The sequence below is a fragment of the Ambystoma mexicanum genome, chromosome 11, assembly GCF_040938575.1.
Source record: "Ambystoma mexicanum isolate Mex_15411 chromosome 11, UKY_AmexF1_1, whole genome shotgun sequence".
Classification (NCBI taxonomy): Eukaryota; Metazoa; Chordata; class Amphibia; order Caudata; family Ambystomatidae; genus Ambystoma; species Ambystoma mexicanum.
This window is the reverse complement of record NC_090934.1, coordinates 18,316,285-18,338,696: the sequence shown is the minus strand read 5'-3', so window position 1 is coordinate 18,338,696 and position 22,412 is coordinate 18,316,285. Positions and strand designations below refer to the sequence as shown.

The 22,412-nt window shown below is 50.1% G+C and overlaps 1 protein-coding gene across 20 annotated transcripts in view; it reads left to right on the top strand.

Annotated features, from left to right (window-relative positions):
- Positions 1 to 22,412, top strand: part of MACF1 (microtubule actin crosslinking factor 1) — a 1,825,008-nt gene that overhangs the window by 1,699,962 nt on the left and 102,634 nt on the right. For 15 of the 20 annotated variants that reach the window (XM_069622429.1, XM_069622430.1, XM_069622431.1 and 12 more), the window contains 3 exons: positions 9,976 to 10,050; positions 10,448 to 10,465; positions 21,111 to 21,228. In XM_069622429.1, coding sequence (XP_069478530.1) covers positions 9,976 to 10,050; positions 10,448 to 10,465; positions 21,111 to 21,228 — 211 coding nt within the window. The remainder of the gene's footprint in view (positions 1 to 9,975; positions 10,051 to 10,447; positions 10,466 to 21,110; positions 21,229 to 22,412) is intronic. The other 5 variants (XM_069622433.1, XM_069622435.1, XM_069622425.1 and 2 more) reach the window with 1 other exon arrangement.

Genomic DNA, 22,412 nt, shown 5'->3' with positions numbered 1-22,412 from the left:
CTGGAGCACGTGGCCTGTCATTCCTTCCCGGAGCACGTGACCCTTGTGTCCCTGGGCACGTGGCCTGTACATCCCTTCCTGGAGCACGTGGCCTGTCATCCCTTCCCGGAGCACGTGACCTGTCATCCCTTCTCGGAGCACGTGACCCTTGTGTCCCTGGGCACATGGCCTGTACATCCCTTCCTGGAGCACGTGACCCGTGTGTCCCTGGACACGTGGCCTGTACATCCCTTCCTGCAGCACGTGGCCTGTCATCCCTTCCCGGAGCACATGACCCTTGTGTCCCTTGGGCACGTGGCCTGTACATCCCTTCCTGGAGCACGTGGCCTGTCATCCCTTCCCGGAGCACGTGACCCTTGTGTCCCTGGGCACATGGCCTGTACATCCCTTCCTGGAGCACGTGACCCGTGTGTCCCTGGACACGTGGCCTGTCATCCCTTCCCAGAGCATGTGACCCTTGTGTCCCTGGGCACGTGGCCTGTACATCCCTTCCTGGAGCACGTGACCCGTGTGTCCCTGCACACGTGGCCTGTACATCCCTTCCTGGAGCACGTGGCCTGTAATCCCTTCCCGGAGCACATGACCCTTGTGTCCCTGGGCACGTGGCCTGTACATCCCTTCCTGGAGCACGTGACCCGTGTGTCCCTGGAGCACGTGGCCTGTCATCCCTTCCCGGAGCACGTGACCCTTGTGTCCCTGGGCACGTGGCCTGTACATCCCTTCCCTGAGCGTGTGACCTGCGTGTCCCTGGGCACGTGGCCTGTACATCCCTTCCTGGAGCACGTGACCCTTGTGTCCCTGGGCACGTGGCCTGTACATCCCTTCCTGGAGCACGTGGCCTGTCATCCCTTCCCGGAGCACGTGACCTGTCATCCCTTCTCGGAGCACGTGACCCTTGTGTCCCTGGGCACATGGCCTGTACATCCCTTCCTGGAGCACGTGACCCGTGTGTCCCTGGACACGTGGCCTGTACATCCCTTCCTGCAGCACGTGGCCTGTCATCCCTTCCCGGAGCACATGACCCTTGTGTCCCTTGGGCACGTGGCCTGTACATCCCTTCCTGGAGCACGTGGCCTGTCATCCCTTCCCGGAGCACGTGACCCTTGTGTCCCTGGGCACATGGCCTGTACATCCCTTCCTGGAGCACGTGACCCGTGTGTCCCTGGACACGTGGCCTGTCATCCCTTCCCAGAGCATGTGACCCTTGTGTCCCTGGGCACGTGGCCTGTACATCCCTTCCTGGAGCACGTGACCCGTGTGTCCCTGCACACGTGGCCTGTACATCCCTTCCTGGAGCACGTGGCCTGTAATCCCTTCCCGGAGCACATGACCCTTGTGTCCCTGGGCACGTGGCCTGTACATCCCTTCCTGGAGCGCGTGACCCGTGTGTCCCTGGAGCACGTGGCCTGTCATCCCTTCCCGGAGCACGTGACCCTTGTGTCCCTGGGCACGTGGCCTGTACATCCCTTCCCTGAGCGTGTGACCTGCGTGTCCCTGGGCACGTGGCCTGTACATCCCTTCCCTGAGCATGTGACCCGCGTGTCCCTGGGCACGTGACCTGTTCATCCCTTTCCGGAGCACGTGACCTGTGTGTCCCTGGGCACGTGGCATGTACATCCCTTCCCTGAGCACGGTCAGGGTGGGCACCTTCTTGATATTGCAGTGGGGATCTTTCAGTCAGAATAGGGATCCAGGGGAATTGTATTTAGTGTGGGTGGCACTCCTTAATAAACGATTGCCACCCTCAGCAGGGAAGGATTACAAAACTAAAGAAGTTTAAATGATTTTGTTTTATGAACCATTGTATTTATGAAAGGCAAAGATATACCCTGAAATGTGGCCCTTTCTGTGTTCATATGTCGCGCCCGGGTGGTAGGTCGTGCAGTGAGGCGGGCTCCACACCCACTCTCCAAGCTTCTAGATGCAGGCTTCTGGAGCGTGTGTGCGAGTGAGAGTGATGGGCTGCTGGCATCCCCAGGCCTCCCTGCACCTGCCCCCTCTGTGCCCCAGGCTTCTCTGCAGCCCTTTTACATCATTTGCCTCTGTTAATCATTTTCTAAATGGCACTTCTTGCAGTACATGTATTGTAATTCTGAGCACCATGCCGCAGGCTGAATACATCTCATACTTGGCCTCTTTGGACAGGATAATGCTCTAGGGAAGGCTCTGTTGTTGGCCTCAGATTGTCATGTGGAGTTTCTGGCCACGATTAAGTGGAAAACAAAGTAAAGTACGTTATGTTCACACCAGCTCCTTCTTGGGGGGCTCACGAGGGCTACACATCTCTCGGAAACGTCCTGTCTAAGTGTGGCGCACACGCCTGTGCACTGCAGAGCAGTGATGGGGCTGCGCTTCCCTCTTCACCCGAGAAGCTCCTAAGGCACAGATTCCTCTCTGACTTACACCGCCCACTGCTGTAAGCAGTGTGTTCCGGGCAGGGCGACGCAAGCGGGGAGGCATCGTGCACTACACAGAGCTTCTCACTGCTCTGACAATGCTTAGACCATTTGTGCCATCACTTCAGCATTAGGGTGCTGTGCTGCTCCCCCACAGCTGCAGCGATTGCACCATCTTCTCCCACTGCCCTTAGACACAACTTGCTTGCAGTACACACTACACTTCACCCCCAGTGTTGCCTACTAGTAGCGATCGCTGATTACAAACAATGACTCGGATTACTTCACCAGGGTTGAAAAGTGCTTAAAAACACCATTCCTCCTACTCAGGAATTGGACCTCTCGAGGTGGCCTTGAGTGCAGCGTCCAGAGGGCCCAGCTCTGGTTCGATTGGCCTTCTCTCCTTCTCGTTTATGTTGAATTACTCACTCGTTCTTAGGTGTCCTTCAGGTGCAGGCACTGGGTAGAGCAATGCCTGGTTTAGACTAGACACAGTCCCACTACTTTCCCCCCAAATGCAGAGCACACGCGCACCCAAACGACCCACCCCTGCCCCAATCTACGTTTTTGGTAACATTGGTGGCAGATGCCATTTTAACAGACAACAAAAACCATAAAACTGCAGGATCATTCCAGATGCAGGAGACTCATCTATTAGAGCTCTGTCCAGGCGCTATGGGGCAAAAGAAAATGCTCACCTCCTAGTGACTTTAGAATAAGTTGCCATAAGTAAGCCAAGGGGCAAATAACCTTGTGGTGCAAAATACCTACATTGCACTGTTATTTATGGAGCAACTCTATAGTCATAAGGCTTTTATATAATAGCATGATATATTAACAATCTATGAAGTGAATCAGAATCACTTACAGAGCTGCAGATAAGACACAGAAATTATTTGCCCAGGATCACACACTTTGGCTAAATGGTGAAACTGTGATGTGGAGAATTTAACCATCTGCACACATCTTCCCAGGCTTAGTTGATATAGATATTAAGGTTTTGCTTTGCATTTGATATGCTTAAATAATACTTTATTTGTAGCAATGCCATGGAAGCAAATCACATCACATAATAAACTATTCTTTCATAGTAAACTTTACACATTATGCATCATCATAGAAATATATGTGGCTTTAGTTTTATTCTCCCCGTCCTGCATGCAAAGTCGCAATAGCATCATGCACGTTAATGCGAGCCTAACAAATCCCCCTGGGCCTTTAAAGCCATAGTCATTATTTCATAAAGCATAAGTTATGCGCCCTTCTCACTTCTGATCTCTCCCTCCCATTTCTAAACGGACAAATGCCTGTGCTAATAATCCTTGTCCACCCTCCCATCAGTGCCTAACGGCTCACATTCCAATACTCTGTTGACAGAGAGCAACGTGAGAAATCCATTGCTGCCCCAATCTCCTTGGGAAATCTTGCTGCCAGGACAATGAGCGTGCTGAGCAGGAATTGCTCTGCACACATCGTCGTGCCAGCGGGACACCTCTCCCGTTTTGGAAGGGTAAGGGAAGGGGTCCTGCTGCCAGGACAATGAGCGTGCTTAGCAGGAATTGCTCTGCACACATCGTCCTGCCAACTGAGCATGCTGAGCAGGAATTGCCCTGCACACATCATCCTGCCTGGCGGGACACCTCTCCCACTCGGGAATGGTAAGGGGTCCTGCTGCCAGGACAATGAGCGTGCTGAGCAGGAATTGCTCTGCACACATCGTCCTGCTAGCGGGACACCTATCCCATTGGGCACCCTCATTGAGGTGCCGAATAGGAGGGGTGTCCCACTTACAAAAGTGCCGTTCTGGCTCTCAAAAGAGCCGGGGGGTGGGGGACAGGTTCCCCACCCTTGCTTGGGACACTACTAGCCCCTCTTGCTGAATTTCTTAGGGGGAGCTTGGTCTTGCTTACATCACTGTCAGCTACGAGCAGCTGCTTTTGCATCAAGAATTGCATGCTGAGTGGACCTGAGGTGTGCCCCGTGGAGACATGGGGTAGACATTGGGTGGTGTTGGGTTTCCATGCTCGCTTTAGAGCCCCAGGACCAGCTCTTCAGCTAACCTTTGATTGTGCGGGTCTTTTCTATCCAAATAGGGGAGGCTAGGACAAGTCTAAGGTTTGTCTACCTTTCCTCATCTAATTTCTTGCATTTGGGTAGGTACTTATGCAACCCTTCGCAAATAGGGTTAAAGAAGTTAGCATGAGAAGGCAGCCATCATGGATGTCATCATGCGACAGCAAGGAGCGTGCTTCCTTTTACTGGGACGCCTCGGTCTCTGCATACTCTGGACCCTCCACTAGATGGCAGACTAGACACACCCGCATCCCTCTCTTTGTCCTTTCCTAAAGCTCTCAGTTGCTTCCCAAAGCTAGGCCTGTGCGCAATGAATAAAATGTGTGTGTGTGTTGTGTGTGTGTGTGTGTGTGTGTGTGTGTGTGTTCGTTCTCTAAACCAATCACTGTCCTATGGGTTATATTGCCCCCATCCAATACCACTGCTCTCCCCAAGCTCCACCCCTGGTGGCTGTTAGGTAATAATTGATGCAGTCACACTGTGTGAGACTACACAAGACTTATCTGCTTGGTATTAGGTAACCCATCTATTGGTATAGGTCTGGACTACACAAATTGGTAGTGTGACTGAGCAGCCAGGCCTATCTCAAGAGGGGTAAATGTGCGCTGTAGAGCTGTACAAATGAAATTCATCAATACAAGTAACACTTACACTCAAGGTTTCAGTTATAAATATTTATTTATTTTAAATCATTTTTTAAATAAGCCTTCTTTACAACAAAGGGCAAGATATGTAACACTGTAAATATCATTTAAAATACTTTTCAGAATCAAACAATTTAGTAGATATTCTTTGGATATGCTTCTTACACACTTCATACAGCCTGAGGTGACTTCATTCACAAGGGCAGTAATGGCATTTATATTTATTTATTATATGCCCGAATCCTGGGGTATGACAGCGTAGTTACAGAGAGCTTGATTATATTTGGGTAATATTCACATTACATTCACATTCACCTTGCAATGATGCAATTATTACACACGTTGTATATGGCATTGGTTGGCATCACATTGTGCATGTTACATATTAGAAATACATGACATACTTTCATTGGTAGATGTATAGGAGAAGGGAGACAACAGACTAGTATTGGTTAAATAGCCACGTTTTTAGTAGCTTTGTGAAACACTGGAAAGAGGCTTCATTTATTATGTTTAATGGGAGTGTGTTCCAGAGTTTTGGTGCCATAACTGGGAAGCTGCTTCCCCCTGCTCTAGTGCATTTATAGCGTGGGACAAAAAGGAGTGAATTATTGTTCCATCAAAGTGCACTGTTGGTTTTATTTAGGGAGACTGAATTGTTGATGTATATAGGTGCCTTCTTGGCGAGACACTTGTAGGTAACACACCGTGATTTAAAGATGATTCTGGCTTTAATAGGGAGCCAATGGGTATCCCTCCTGATATTAGGAATGTGGTACCATTGTTAATCCCAAGGCTGCTCGTAATGCTTTGTTTTGCATTAGTTGTAGTTTGGCCTAGTTGGTGTTAGAAGAACCTCGCAGGCGTACATTACAGTAATCTAACTTGGATAATATCAAACCCTGGCTAGGGTAGTGCAATTGTTTGGTGTGAGGAATTGGCGACTTAAGGCGATCCATTTGGAAGTGTAGGATGTGGCTGAAGATAGGGAGTTCACATGTTTAGTCATGGTTACGTTGGCATCTAAGTGGACGCCCAACGTGTTTACCTGTTGGAGGACTGGAATAGGAGTTCCATCAATGTTGATTGATGAGTAGTCAGAATGGAGGCCATTGATTTTAGTTGGGGAGCCCACGATGAGTATCTCCGTTTTCTCATCGTTAAGGCACAGGCTGTTAATAGCCATCCAATTTTGGATTATTGCATACATTTTGTTGATAATAATAGTATCCTGGTCGTAGTTCCCTGTGATTGCAATGATCACTAGTTATACTTTGCCGATTCGGAGGTTGCAGAAAGGAAAGGTCTAAGGAAGGAAAATGGTTAAACAGGTTCTCTGTGTATGTGAGGACAACTAAATCTTCCAATGAAATCTAGACGAGCCTTTCCCAGGAGTAATAGTCTAAAACAAGTTACCGCCTCTGAGGGGCAAACCATTTTTGGGAAGGAACTAGGATCTTCCCACACCCCCAAGCAGTTTAGATTTAGGCACAACTTCTTTTGACTTCATTTAGGCGCTACAATGGGGGGAGGAGGGGCACTGGGAAGGACTTTTCATGCAAATATAATCACATACACAGACGTGGGCAGGCACTGAAAAAAGGTAGTTATTGTTTAAAATATAAAGCAGGATGGTTTGGGATGGAGCCATGGGCCATATTCAGTGACACAACTGCAGCAAGCCAGGAGTATATAAACCCCTGCCCGGCATCGCTGTGGCAGGAGAAAGGAATGGATGAGGGACAGAAGACCGTTCAGGGAGCAGAGTTCTGTGCCCCCATCCTCATTTCTGTAAATTTCAATTTGTCAACCTTACAAGATAGACTCTTGGCCTTATTTCCCTAGAGGGGAGTATTTATTCTGGTGTGAACTAGGGACACCCTTACTATTTGGGACACCCTTACACAATATCAAAGTCAATGGGCTAGAAGAGTCTGCAGGGAGCCAGGACAGACAAAGTCAATTGGAGCACAGTCTACCGAGCTGAGACACTTCTTATATAAAGTCTTGCACAAAGTTAGAGACTTTGTAGATAAATCACTTGTAGGGTCACAAGCTATTAAGCCTGTAAAAAGCAGATTTGGAATCAGCTCTAAGGGTAAGCCACTTCAAGTCTAAGAAGATCACAGCTCATAGACACTGAGGTAAGTACCCCAAGTCTAAACAGTACCTCTGGTTTAAAGAAGAGTGGTCCAGCTGGATTCTGTCCTGTTGCAGCGGTGCAGTCCCTGGGTTCCTGAGCCTCAGTCGTGGGGACAAGAGGGATGACGTCTGGAGGGCTTCTGCGGTGGCAGTTTGGAAGTCGTCCGCAGCTACGGGCACTTTTCGGTTCAGCGGCACTTTGCGGTTTCAGCGCTCTGTAAACAGCACCGCCGCAGATCTCGGATACCTGTTGCGCTTCCTTCACTCCTTGGGTCCTGCACTCTGGTGAGGGGACTCAAGCACTGGTCGTCCTGCTTCTGGAGGGTCCTGGAGCTTCTGACCGGATTGCAGACGTTGCACTCGACTACAGATTTCTCAACCCCTGGCACTCGGTTCTTGCAGCAGCGAAGAAGTACAGTCAATTAGGGAAGATGGTCCAGTGGAGTTCGTCTCGGGGTTAGTTGGTCCCACTAACCCAAGGGAAGAAGTCGTCCTTTCTGGAGCTACTCTTGTCGATCAGAAAAAGGAGTTTCAGCACAGCAGCAGGGTTTCACCGGGCAATTCAAAGGTCCAGGAGGATGCAGTAAGCTTTGTTCACGGTTTCTTCATTGGGTGTTCTTCCCAGTGGTCGACTCTGCCTCTAGTCCCAAAACCCTCGCCTTTTAAGCAGGTTTCTCCCATTCATGCACAGCCTAGGCTGTCCTTCAAACAGCAGGGTGGCGGTCCTGAAAGGACAGCCAGCCAGCCAACCAGGACTGGTTGCATTCAGGCACCCCTATAGATAAAGGACAGGGGAGTTTCGGGAACCTCTTTCACTTCCTGCCCTTCCAGACACACTGGATTCAGAGGCGAGTTACAGGACTGAAGCCCGCCAAAGGCAAAATGAACAAAGGGCTGCAACCTGGCTTGGCACCCAGAGTAAAACCCAAGAAAGACCTCCCAACTGGAAAATGTCAAACAAAAGAAGACCAGGGCCGTTTTGCCTAAATGGTCACCCATGGGTGCTATACTGCAACAGAGGATTCAGCCTGCATTAGACGAGCAAAATGGTAGGAAAATGAAACCACTGCCACCAGCCATTTAAAGTAGTAAGGGCAACATAAAAAATGTTACATGAGAATGTAGGATTAGGGGCTACTAGGTAACACCCTCAGCACTCCATGCTGGACCCACAAAGAGAAAGGTAAGTAAAGTCAATTTCACTTAACTATTCTTGGGAACCGTAGTTCACATAAGAAAAGGTAGTTAAACCTTATGCGAAATCTAAAGGTGCTGTGTGTCACAAAATGTAGATGCCTATGGAGTTTGTCAGACTAGGAAAACATATAATCCAAATCAGGTCAAAACATGTGAGCGAGTGAGAAAAAGAAAAGGTCCCACTCACTCCAGGGTTAAAATGTAAAAGTCCTAAAGTCCAGCAAAAGAGCTGGGGGTCTCGAAGGTTGAAGGGAATTGGCACAGAAATGAGAATTCTCCCTAACGTTGATTTAGACTACATGTATATTGTCTTCTGGTAGACACTGACTGTCTACCAGAAGACAATATACCCCATGCACCCTTTTACGCCCTTCCTTGACTGTGGCTTGCACATGTGTGTTTTCCAAATAATATCTTCCAGGAATACTTTGTGTGTGTGCTGGTAATTGGGATCATGCATTGAATATTAATAATTGTGTGTTCTAATGTCTGCTTCCCTTGTGTCTATCCCTAGATAGTGGACCGATTGTATAGCATAGGAGTGTGATGCGTCTTTAATGGCACGAGAAAGTACACTTTGTATACATGCACCAGGCATTTTTCCTCTGGGTTATGTCCAACTAATAGTGATGAATATGTGAACTCTAATAAAGGTGATGTAGAAGTGGTGTATCTTCTCTGCATACTAGTGGGGAACTGCACCGCGATGCCAGCTCACAGCCTCTTCCTGGAGTGCAGCCTGACTATTCTGCCTTGCTACCTGCTTTGAGATGTGTTGCTGTCCCTTTTTGGTTGGATGTTCAACACTAAACGGAAGGTTGTACAGAAAGGTTGTATGTGATATTAGTGCTGAAACAAAACATTGCTTGGTAAACTATATTTTGTTTCACCCAGTTCTCCCAACAATGTGTTTTTCTAACGACAATATCACTTGATTCCTAGAAAACGTGCTGAAGAGAAATGCACACTCTTAGGTTATAGCAGCAGTCATGCCTGTTGTGATTGCCATGGTTTGGGGCATGCAAGGCTCTACAGAGGGTTTATTCAATCACATTCAGGACTCTGTGTTAGCATTCTGTTGGGTCTGGATTTGCGTGGATACATTTCTCCTATAACCCCAGAGTGCATTTAGAAAGATTGTTTATATGCCTGCAGAGTCCGAATGGGAGCAGCTCAATAACTCGGTTTCTCATAACCGGTGTGGGCAGCAGCACTCTCTCTTCTGCTTATAAAACGGGTGTAGACCGTGCAGGGAGCTGCTCTGTCACTCTGCTCCTCTCTCAAAAATCAGATGGCAACAGTGCAGCTGAACTGGGAATTTGCTGGTTTCCTGCTCCATGCTCACTATGCAGCCTCTCTGGCGGGGTATCTTTCATGAGCCAGTTCCGTGGGGTGTCCAGTAACACCTTCAGCTGGTGATCATGCTGATGGCACAAGAATGGAGCGTGCGAACACTGGCTAAGTCTTTGGACAGCGCCATTATTGCCAACATATTAACAGAGTCTTGTCTTTTAAACTCACAGGTCACGCGGCAGGTGGCTCAGTGCAAGTGTGCGAAGAGGTTCCAAGTGGAGCAGATCGGGGAGAACAAATACCGGGTAAGGAGTGGGCCGCTTGTAACCCTCGTGCAGCTCTTGGGGTGTCAGAAACATTTGTACTTTCCTCTTACCTGCTGTAATGTAGTTGTCCAACCCAACCTCATGAGGGGCTAGTTCCCTCAAAAGTGCTTCTTGCAATCCGCAGTGGGCCATCCTCGGACTCCACAACCCTACAAGAACTTGCACATGGTCTTATGGTGGAGCGATGAACAGGAGCCTTGGTGAGAAGACCCCCAAGGAGGCATAACACCCACAGGGGCATACATCAGCTGTGCAATCATACATGCCCTCTCGCTCCCCAAATACATAGAACCCTTTGAAACCTAGTCTTTGTGTTCTGCTTAATATTGATGGAAACCTGTTAACGTTCACGTGTTTTTTCCTCTCTCCTTTCTAGTTTTTCCTTGGCAATCAGGTACAGTGTGCCATTCTCACCCACATACCATCTCATTTTCATCACAGAAATGTGTTCTACATGTTTACGCGTGTCTGTTGTGGTGGCTGTGCATTTAGTAGGAGATTGATACACAGACCAGGTCGAGCTTAGAACGTGATTTCCCCTCCCCGAGCCTTGAACAGGCGATTACACTGGAGGGAAAAGGCCCTCCCCAAAAACTGCCTCCAGTGTACATCCTTACATTGGGCCAGAAGTCCCTCAACCAAGGCCGTGGACCCCAGTGAGCAGGTCACGTTCCACTCACGAATGCATGCACTAATTGTGTACAAGTCAATAATCCCACATGCACTAGACTTCACCTGTCTGTGAATCCCAAGTCCCCAGACCTGCCTTGCTGGTTGTCCATGGGTGAGTGAGGTGGCTTTAGATAAGGAGGAACAGCACACGGTTTGCACGTTTGTGTGGATATGGGATTTAAGTGGATAGTCTCCAGGGCCTAAATCCTAAAGAGTGCAGGCCCGACCTCTCCGCCTGCAAAATGCCCGTATTTCAATGAGGGACTGACTGTCTCTAAGTTGTGAGATGACATAGAGGCTATGGCTTATATAGCATGCCTGTGGCCAGCCTGGTCTGTGTATCAGTATCTGAAGAGGGTTGTCAGTGGTGTTGGCACTCTGGACACCCGTAGACTGTGTATTTGTGATTAGTGCATGGTGTGACACCATGGTGAAGGGAAATAATCAACGTGTAATCCATAGTCTTTGTGAAATCCTGTATGATTCTATAGCAATAAAATCATGTAGAATCATCATAAATATGAACTCGCAATGTATCAGCATGTCATGTGGGTTAATGGGGTGCAGTTATTTAATATCTTTGGGTACTATTAATTAAATATCACATGGCAGTGGTACTGCCATGAAGCAGTCCTCGAGCACAGGGCTCGGCATCCTTTTGCTCTGCAGATGTTTTGGACTATAACGCTGTTTAACCCTTGCCAGCATAGATTGAAGTGAGATATGTTAACTCGTAGTGCACAGCACCTGTAGACCCTACTCTAGTAACAGGACAGGTTGGCGCTGTGCAGTTACTAAGCTTATCCTCGCCTCTCTGCAGTGGCACTGTGGCAGTTGTGCTTGATAGCGGGAGGCCATGTTAAGTAAAATGGGCCCTGTCCTGGCGATAGGAAAAGTGGCTGTCCTCTAACTGCCCAGTGCCTTCACTGTGGAACCCCTGGGAGGTTGTGGCAGGATGCCTTAAGATGTCCTCCAGGGATAAGCCTCCACATTGCATCTTTGCATTTGTAGCCATACAGACCTTTCCTTAATTAATTAGGGAAGCATAACATGTTGCATAAACATCTGCTCCAGATGTAATCACTTGCCCATTAATTAGGGAGAAAGGTTCTGTGTAAGCCAGTTTTGGGGGAAACATTTCTCCAGCCCACTATGCCTGACTTGATTTACCCAGTCACACACCTGGCACTCATTGAGTATTAGGGGTGAGTGGTACAGAGTGCTGCCAGCATTGCTATCACCAGCACCCTCTAAGTGATGGAAGCCCACACGGCAGTGCACCAGAAGGATTGCATCCCCACCGCCTCTTAGGTGGGCCTATACCACGCAGAGGGTGGATGTGTGTTAGAGCTGGTCTGTTTCTGAGATGTACTTTTGGACACTGAGAAGTAGGTGTTGGTCACATTTGTGCCCTGGTGGTGGGCTTGCATTGGCTCCGGGAAATTAGTTTGGGCTTTGACAGGGTCCTGCCCATTGGTATGTTGGGCAGTGCTCTTGATCTCAAAGATAGGTCTGTGCCATGGCCATGGACTCCAGCTGGGGATCCTGGGCACCATATAGAGGGGTTCCAGTCCAGGAGGAGGGTTTGAGTTTTGTATCTGGGATCATGCTAGGGGAGGAAGACCCGTGCCTGGTGAGGTGGGCTTGGGGTTGACTGCTCATGCACAGGAAGGTAGACTGGCGATCCAGCAGTTGGGCTTGTGCTCCGATTGCTCGGGTTATGCTCCGGGATGCAGACTCATGCTCAAGAGGTGGGTTTCTGCAACTGGAGAAGGACCAGAGCTGCCGAACAATTTACGTAAGTTCATGTTAAAGTAAGTTCCTGAATTGGAACAGTAATGGTGGCGCGGTTCTCTGGTTGTCATTAATATAAATACTTGGTGCCAGGTGCTTAGATTGCCCCTGGTTCGGGCAGTGGTCCTTTTACTTGGTGCCACGTGCTTAGATTGTCCCTGGTTGGGACAGTGCTCCTTGTTTCGTGGTGCCATGTGCTTAGATTGTCCCTGGTTCGGGCAGTGCTCCTTGTTTCGTGGTGCCATGTGCTTAGATTTTCCCTGAGTGGGCAATGGCACTCCTCATTCACGCTACATGCCAGTGCTGGGATGGTTGTCTTTGTTCTTATTTAGTGCCAGGTGCTTAGATTGTCTCTGGGTGGAGACGGCGCTCCTGGTTCTTCTTTAGTGCCTTTAGTGCAGGTGCTTAGAATGTCCCTGGGTGGGGGGGTGGTGCTCCTGGTTCTTCTTTAGTGCCATTTGCTTAGATTGTCCCTGGATGGGGACAGAGCTCCTGGTGTTTCTTTATTGCCCGATGCTTAGATTGTCTCGGGGTGGGACAGTGCACTTGGTTCTTCTTTAATGCCAGGTGCTTAGATTGTCCCTGGGTGGGGTGGTGCTCCTGGTTCTTCTTTAGTGCCAGGTGCTTAGATTGTCCCTGGGTGGGGGCGGTGCTCCTGGTTCTTCTTTAGTGCCAGGTGCTTAGATTGTCCCTGGGTGGGGTCGGTGCTCCTGGTTCTTCTTTAGTGCCAGGTGCTTAGATTGTCTTTGGGTGGGGACAGTGCACTTGGTTCTTTAGTGCCAGGTGCTTAGATTGTCTCTGGGTTGTCTCTGGGTGGGTACAGTGCTCCTGGTTCTTCTTTAGTGCCAGGTGCTTAGATTGTCCCTGGATGGGGACGGTGCTCCTGGTTCTTCTTTAGTGCCAGGTGCTTAGATTGTCCCTGGGTGGGGGCGGTGCTCCTGGTTCTTCTTTAGTGCCAGGTGCTTAGATTGTCTCTGGATGGGGGCAGTGCTCCTGGTTCTTCTTTAGTGCCAGGTGCTTAGATTGTCCCTGGATGGGGACGGTGCTCCTGGTTCTTCTTTAGTGCCAGGTGCTTAGATTGTCCCTGGGTGGGGGCGGTGCTCCTGGTTCTTCTTTAGTGCCAGGTGCTTAGATTGTCCCTGGGTGGTGGCGGTGCTCCTGGTTCTTCTTTAGTGCCAGGTGCTTAGATTGTCTCTGGATGGGGGCAGTGCTTCTGGTTCTTCTTTAGTGCCAGGTGCTTAGATTGTCTCTGGATGGGGGCAGTGCTCCTGGTTCTTCTTTAGTGCCAGGTGCTTAGATTGTCCCTGGATGGGGACAGTGCTCCTGGTTCTTCTTTAGTGCCAGGTGCTTAGATTGTCGCTGGGTGGGACAGTGCTCTTGGTTCAACTAGAACAATTTGCCAGCAGAGATACATGAGGGGAAAAAAGGGTGTAGAGGTGAATGGAGTGGGGAACAGGAAGTGAGATAAGGTGAAGGCGAGAGAGGGGGGGAGGGATAAAGAGGAGACAAGGAAGAGATAGAGAGACATGAGGAGGAGGATAAAAGACGGGTGGGGGGAGGATCAGAGTATCAGGGAGGGGAGGGGAGGGGAGTGGAGAAGGAGAGATGAAAGGAGGAATAGGTGAGGATGGAGCGGATAGAGAGGGGAAGGGAGTTCCAGTGGAGGGGAGCAAGGAGCTGAAAGGAGCAAAAACTAGAGGAGGCACATGGGGACGGGGGAACAAGGAAAAGGAAGTGATCTGCATATCTGAGGGAACGGGAGGGAGTGTAGAATGAGATGAGAGAGGAGAGATAAGGGGGAGCAAGTTCATGGAGAGATTTAAAGACGAGACAGAGGAAGTGGAATTTGAGTTGGGAATTAAAGGAAATCCAGCCAAGCTGTGAGTGAGGAGGAGATGGAGTCTTTAGGTAGACAGAGGGTGTGGATGGCAGAATTGTAGAGGGATTTTAGGGGGGAAAGATGAGAAGCAGGGAGCCCGAAGAGGAGAGAGGAGCAATAGAAAAGACGAGAGAAGAGAAGGGAGGATATTAAAAGTTTAGTGGCGTGGAAGATAAGGGAGGAACGTATTTTGCAGATATTGAAAAGGTGGTAGCGACATGCGTGGGAAGTGAGAGAGATATGGTGGGTGAAGGAAAGGGAGGAGTCGAAGTGAATACCAAGGTTACGAGCATGGGCAGAGAGAGGAAGATTAGTGGGAGGAAAGTGAGTAGAAGGAGGGGGAGACGGAGGAGGAATAGTGTTGGAGGGAAAGAATAAGACTTCAGTCTTGTCTGTATTGAGAGAGAGAAAGTGGGATGACATCCAGTTTTTAATGGCAGTAAGACAAGAAGAGACCTTAAGATGGAGGTCAGGAGTGAAGGAAGAGAATGAGAGGAAAAGCTGGGTGTCATCAGCGTAGAAGTGGTGAGAAATACCGAAAGAGGAGATGATAGTGGCGAGAAGCGAGGTGTAAAGGGAGAAAAGAAAGGGGCCACGGACAGAGCCTTGAGGTACACCATAGTCCAGGGGGAGCGTAGAAGAGGTACGAGCGCCCCAGGACACGGTAAAAGAGCGTTGGGCGAGGAAAGAAGAGAGCCAGTTGAGGACGGAGCCTTTGAAACCTAAAGAAGAGAGAGTGTTGAGAAGTAAGGGGTGGTCAATGGTGTCAAAGGATGCAGAGAGATCTAGGAGGATAAGGATAGAGGATTGCTTAGAGTAGCGAGCAGTAAGGATGGAGTTGAGGACCTGGGTAAGGGCAGTCTCAGGGGAGTGTTTAGGACGAAAGCTAGATTGAAAGGGGGGAAGGAGAGAGTAATTGGTGACGAACGCAGAGAGCTGGGAATAGACAATGCGTTCAGGTAATTTAGAGAGGAATGGAAGAAGAGAGATTGGACGGAAGTTGGACACAAGATGAGGATTAGCAGAAGGTTTCTTCAGAATAGGAATGATAGTAGCATGCTTGAAGGCAGAGGGGAAGTTAGCAGAGGCGAGACAGATAATGAAGAAAGAGGTTGGGTAAGGAATGAGGAGAGGGTAGATCTTGGGAACAAGGAGTGGATCAGAAGTCGCAGCAGTGGGATGAGATTTGGACAGGAGAATGGAAACGTCAGACGGAGTGACAGGAGGGAAGTCAGTCATACATGTAGAAGGGGACTGGGGTGAAGGGGGGAGTCGGTACCCAAAGAGGAGGAAGTGATGATTTGGCGAAGAGAGAGAGTATCTTGGAGGAGAAGAAGTCAGAAAAGTCAGAAGGGGATAGGGTAGATGAGGTTGAGGATGTCCTGAGTAGGTGGGGAGAGGAGACGAGAGAGGGTTTGAAAGATAGGATGAGAGGCTTGAGAGTGTAGAAGGTTAGAGTAGTAATATTGTTTAGCAGAGTTGAGGCTGGAGTCGTAAAGAGAGTGGTAAGAGAAGTAGGTAGTCTGGTTAGATAGAGAGGAGAATTTGAGCCAGCGACGCTCAAGGCGGCGTAGAAGATGACGCATAGATAGGAGGTGGGAGGAAAGCCATGGTTGAGAAGGTTTACGAGTAGGGTGGAAGGAAGAGAGAGGATAGAGTTGATCCAGGCTAGAAGAGATTGAAGAAGACAGAGAAGATGGGGCTTCATCTGCCGGGAGGGAAGAGAAGTCGGGAAAGAGGGGGATGAGAGGAGGAGCAAGTGTCATGAATGAGAGAAGGGCTAAAGTTGCAAAGATCTCTTCGAACGAAGGAAGAGGAGGAGGGAGACGGAGAAGGCTGAGGCTGAGAGGGAGTAAGGGAGAAGGAGAGTAGGGCATGGTCAGAGAGATAGTTGAGTAGAGACAGAGGAGGAGGAGTAGGTAGAGTTGAAGATAAGATCAAGAGTGGAGCCAGAAGAATGAGTAGGAGGAGAAGGGAGTGGAGATAGGAGGTATGAGTCAAGGAGGGAGAAGAGAGGGGAAGGATGAGGAGGAGAGGGGAGGGGAGGTGAAGATTGAAATCACCAAGAACTGTGAGAGGAGAGAAGGAGATGGGGAGATGAGAGAGAGAGAGGATGTGGTTAAGGTCTTCATAAAAAGAGGAAAGGGGGGCAGGAGGTCTATATATAATTAAAAAAGAGATAGGATGAGGGTAAGAGAAGGATTTGTAGAGGTATTCAAAGGAGGGGAAGGTTGGGAGAGGTACAGAGGAGGTAGAAGAAAGGTATTTAGGGTGGAAGAGGAGTCCAGTGCCTCCACCCCGACCAGAAGAACGAGGGACGTGAGAGAAGGAAGAGGAGGATGTAGTGAGAGAGGCAGGAACAGTAGAGTTGTGAAGTGGGATCCAGGTTTCAGTTATGCAGAGGAAGTGAAGGTTAAGTCAGAAAAACATGTCCAATACAGCATCGGTCTTATTGCAGATGGATCTAGCATTCCAGAGAGCGATGTTGATGAACCTGGAGGGTTGGGTAAAAGGGGGGTAGATAAGATTGGGACGAAGGGGAAGGGAAGGAAGTGGATATGAGATTTGGGGGGGGCTTGAGAGAGGGAGTGGACATGATAATAAGGGGAAGGGAAAGAAGAATGGGGAGGAGAGGGGGAAGAGGAAGAGGAGTGGGGGGGACGAGGAGAATGAGGATTTTGCAATGTGCATGACAGGGATGCTTAAGTGAGAGGGTTAGGAGGGTCCAAGATAGAGGCGGGTCTAAATGGTCCAATTAGTGGCAGAACCAGTGGTTATGGAGGGGGCAGGCAGACGGGGGATACGGGAGTCAGGTGAGGGGGGAATAATCAGTAATTATGATGGGATCGAAAGGCAGTGGAGGTTGGTAGAGAGGTTGGTCCGTATTCAGGCAACCAGAGATGGAGGTAGCGGTCCTGATGGTGGCAGGTAGTCTGTGGAATTGTGTCCGCAGGATTAGGCCGCCATTAACCTGCTGGTAGGTTCCAAGCTTATGTTGTCCCTGGGTGGGGGTGGTGCTCCTGGTTCTTCTTTAGTGCCATTTGCTTGGATTGTCTCTGGGTGGGGACAGTGCTACTGGTTCTTCTTTAGTGCCAGGTGCTTAAGTTGTGCCTGGGTGGGGTCGGTGCTCCAGGTTCTTCTTTAGTGCCAGGTGCTTAGATTGTCTCTGGGTGGGGCGGTGCTCCTGGTTCTTCTTTAGTGCCAGGTGCTTAGATTGTCCCTGGATGGGGACAGTGCTACTGGTTCTTCTTTAGTGCCAGGTGCTTATGTTGTGCCTGGGTGGGGCCGGTGGTCCTGGTTCTTCTTTAGTGCCAGGTGCTTAGATTGTCTCTGGGTGGGGGCGGTGCTCCTGGTTCTTCTTTAGTGCCAGGTGCTTAGATTGTCTCTGGGTGTGGGGTCGGTGCTCCTGGTTCTTCTTTAGTGCCAGGTGCTTAGATTGTCTCTGGGTGGGGGCGGTGCTCCTGGTTCTTCTTTAGTTCCAGGTGCTTAGATTGTCTCTGGGTGGGGGTGGCTTTAGTGCCAGGTGCTTAGATTGTCTCTGGGTGTGGGGTCGGTGCTCCTGGTTCTTCTTTAGTGCCAGGTGCTTAGATTGTCTCTGGGTGGGGGCGGTGCTCCTGGTTCTTCTTTAGTTCCAGGTACTTAGATTGTCTCTGGGTGGGGTGGTGCTCCTGTCTTTAGTGCCAGGTGCTTAGATTGTCTGTGGGTGGGGTGGTGCTCCTGGTTATTCTTTAGTGCCAGGTGCTTATGTTGTGCCTGGGTGGGGTCGGTGCTCCTGGTCCTTCTTTAGTGCCAGGTGCTTAGATTGTCTCTGGATGGGGGTGGTGCTCTTGGTTCTTCTTTAGTGCCAGGTGCTTAGATTGTCTGTGGGTGGGGGCGGTGCTCCTGGTTCTTCTTTAGTGCCAGGTGCTTAGATTATTTCTGGGTTGGGGCGCTGCTCCTGGTTCTTCTTTAGTGCCAGGTGCTTAGATTGTCTCTGGGTGGGGTGGTGCTCCTGGTTCTTCTTTAGTGCCAGGTGCTTATGTTGTGCCTGGGTGGGGTCGGTGCTCTTGTTTCTTCTTTAGTGCCAGGGGCTTAGATTGTCTCTGGGTGGGGGCGGTGCTCCTGGTTCTTCTTTAGTGCCAGGTGCTTAGATTGTCTCTGGTTGGGGGCGGTGTTCCTGGTTCTTCTTTAGTGCCAGGTGCTTAGATTGTCTTTGGGTGGGGTCGGTGCTCCTGGTTCTTCTTTAGTGCCAGGTGCTTAGATTGTCTCTGGGTGGGGGTGGTGCTCCTGGTTCTTCTTTAGTGCCAGGTGCTTAGATTGTCTCTGGGTGGGGGTGGTGCTCGTGGTTCTTCTTTAGTGCCAGGTGCTTAGATTGTCTCTGGGTGGGGGCGGTGCTCCTGGTTCTTCTTTAGTGCCAGGTGCTTAGATTGTCTCTGGGTGGGGGCGGTGCTCCTGGTTATTCTTTAGTGCCAGGTGCTTAGATTGTCTCTGGGTGGGGTGGTGCTCCTGGTTCTTCTTTAGTGCCAGGTGCTTATGTTGTGCCTAGGTGGGGTCGGTGCTCCTGGTTCTTCTTTAGTGCCAGGTGCTTAGATTGTCTCTCGATGGGGACAGTGCTACTGGTTCTTCTTTAGTGCCAGGTGTTTATATTGTGCCTGGGTGGGGTCGGTGCTCCTGGTTCTTCTTTAGTGCCAGGTGCTTAGATTGTCTCTGGGTGGGGTCACTGCTCCTGGTTGTTCTTTAGTGCCAGGTGCTTAGATTGTCTCTGGGTGGGGGCGGTGCTCCTGGTTCTTCTTTAGTGCCAGGTGCTTAGATTGTCTCTGGGTGGGGTCGGTGCTCCTGGTTCTTCTTTAGTTCCAGGTGCTTAGATTATTTCTGGGTTGAGGCGCTGCTCCTGGTTCTTCTTTAGTGCCAGGTGCTTAATTGTCTCTGGATGGGGACAGTTCTACTGGTTCTTCTTTAGTGGCAGGTGCTTATGTTGTGCCTGGGTGGGGTCGGTGGTCCTGGTTCTTCTTTAGTGCCAGGTGCTTAGATTGTCTCTGGGTGGGGTGGTGCTCCTGGTTCTTCTTTAGTGCCAGGTGCTTAGATTGTTTCTGGGTTGGGGCGGTGCTCCTGGTTCTTCTTTAGTGCCAGGTGCTTAGATTGTTTCTGGGTTGGGGCTGTGCTCCTGGTTCTTCTTTAGTGCCAGGTGCTTAGATTGTTTCTGGGTTGGGACGGTGCTCCTGGTTCTTCTTTAGTGCCAGGTGCTTAGATTGTTTCTGGGTTGGGGCGGTGCTCCTGGTACTTCTTTAGTGCCAGGTGCTTAGATTGTCTCTGGGTGGGGGCGGTGCTCCTGGTTCTTCTTTAGTGCCAGGTGCTTAGATTGTCTTTGGGTGGGTGTGGTGCTCCTGGTTCTTCTTTAGTGCCAGGTGCTTATGTTGTGCCTGGGTGGGGTCGGTGCTCCTGGTTCTTCTTTAGTGCCAGGTGCTTAGATTGTCTCTGGGTGGGGGTGGTGCTCCTCGTTCTTCTTTAGTGCCAGGTGCTTAGATTGTCTCTGGGTGGGGTCGGTGCTCCTGGTTCTTCTTTAGTGTCAGGTGCTTAGATTGTCTCTGGGTGGGGGTGGTGCTCCTGGTTCTTCTTTAGTGCCAGGTGCTTAGATTGTTTCTGGGCTGGGGCGGTGCTCCTGGTTCTTCTTTAGTTCCAGGTGCTTAGATTATTTCTGGGTTGAGGCGCTGCTCCTGGTTCTTCTTTAGTGCCAGGTGCTTAATTGTCTCTGGATGGGGACAGTTCTACTGGTTCTTCTTTAGTGGCAGGTGCTTATGTTGTGCCTGGGTGGGGTCGGTGGTCCTGGTTCTTCTTTAGTGCCAGGTGCTTAGATTGTCTCTGGGTGGGGTGGTGCTCCTGGTTCTTCTTTAGTGCCAGGTGCTTAGATTGTTTCTGGGTTGGGGCGGTGCTCCTGGTTCTTCTTTAGTGCCAGGTGCTTAGATTGTTTCTGGGTTGGGGCTGTGCTCCTGGTTCTTCTTTAGTGCCAGGTGCTTAGATTGTTTCTGGGTTGAGACGGTGCTCCTGGTTCTTCTTTAGTGCCAGGTGCTTAGATTGTTTCTGGGTTGGGGCGGTGCTCCTGGTTCTTCTTTAGTGCCAGGTGCTTAGATTGTTTCTGGGTTGGGGCGGTGCTCCTGGTTCTTCTTTAGTGCCAGGTGCTTAGATTGTCTCTGGGTGGGGGCGGTGCTCCTGGTTCTTCTTTAGTGCCAGGTGCTTAGATTGTCTTTGGGTGGGTATGGTGCTCCTGGTTCTTCTTTAGTGCCAGGTGCTTATGTTGTGCCTGGGTGGGGTCGGTGCTCCTGGTTCTTCTTTAGTGCCAGGTGCTTAGATTGTCTCTGGGTGGGGTCGGTGCTCCTGGTTCTTCTTTAGTTTCAGGTGCTTAGATTGTTTCTGGGCTGGGGCGGTGCTCCTGGTTCTTCTTTAGTGCCAGGTGCTTAGATTGTCTCTGGGTGGAGGTGGTGTTCCATGTTCTTCTGTAATTCCGTTTGCTTAGTGTCTCGCTGCGTGCTGTGCTGTGTTCTATTGAGCAGCAGTTGTAAGGTTCACTAAGAAGATGCTTGCAGGTTTTCCTATTGCGCACGAGCTATTTGCCCTTCAGATTAGGTGAGACTAGTCCAGCACTGGTCTTTGGTGTGTAAGTGTTTGTGCCTTCACTTCCTTGCATGTGTCTCATGTTTGTCTCTGGTTGCTTCTACAGTTTGGGGACTCCCAGCAGTTGCGGCTGGTCCGTATCCTGCGCAGTACAGTTATGGTCCGCGTGGGCGGAGGATGGATGGCCCTGGATGAGTTTTTAGTGAAGAATGATCCATGCAGAGGTGAGTGTCTGGAGCAGGGAATGTTTTCTTCACAGTACCCTTTAGGTTTTTAGGCCTCAGCTGTAATAGTATAAAGTATACAGTATGTCATTCTGTGACCAGATCTTGCCCCCACTGTACAGTGCCCTTCCTCTCCAATAAAAGACTCAATCTGTGATGCTGATGTGGGGTTGGAGAGGACTTGTTCTTTACATATGTGGGATGCTGTCATTAGAGGTTGTGCATCAGTTAGAATCAGCAGATATATGCGGCACTGTTAGGTGGGGGCAGGGTTTTGACGCGTTATACTGCCCCTAGATGTCAGATGTGGACATGGTCTGCAGACATGTGGGGCACAGTCCGAATTGGGAAGTGTCAGCAGATGGGTATCAGAGGTGGGCAGTCTGCAGATGTCTCTGGCACTGTCAGGGGTGGGCCAGGTCTTCCCATGTGTGGTGCAGTCTGCGCCATAGGCAAGGTTAGCAGATTTGTCTGCACCGTCATGCAAATGTAGGGGGCACTGTCCAATAGGGTCTGCAGATGAGGGACACTGTCAGTAGGTGTCTGGTGTATTTATGGTCTGCAGGTCTGGGTGGACTGTCAGTAGGTGTCTGGTGTATTTATGGTCTGCAGGTCTGGGTGCACTGTCAGTGAGTGTCTGTCGGCATGGTCTGCAGATGTGTCTGACACTATCAGATTGCAGAGGGTGGCAGGGTCTGCATATATACATGTGGTACTGTCAGGTGTCGAGTAGTGTTGGCAGATGTGTGGCACTATCCGTGGCAATGGTCTGCAGATTCATGCATGTGTGACACTGTAATGTGTCAGGTTGACAGAGTATGCACGTCTGTGAGGCACTCTCAGTATGTGTCAGAGGTGGAAATGGTCTGCAGCTGTCTGGAGCACTGTCGGTAAGGTGTCTGTCAGCTGGGACTGCAGGTGTGATGGCACCGCCAGGTGTTGGAGAAGACCTGATCTGCAAATGTCCTAGGCGGTTGTGATGTGCACGTGTGTGGCACAGTCAGCACATGTCATAGTTGCGCCTGATCTGCAGCTGTGCGTGGCACTGACGGCATGTGTTGGAGTTGGGCATTGACCGGCGGCGGTGTGCCGCACAGTCATTGGGTTTCAGAGTTGGGCATGATGTGCAGATGTGTGTCAGTGTTTGTCATGGTCAGGTATGTGAGGGACTGTCAGTGGATTTC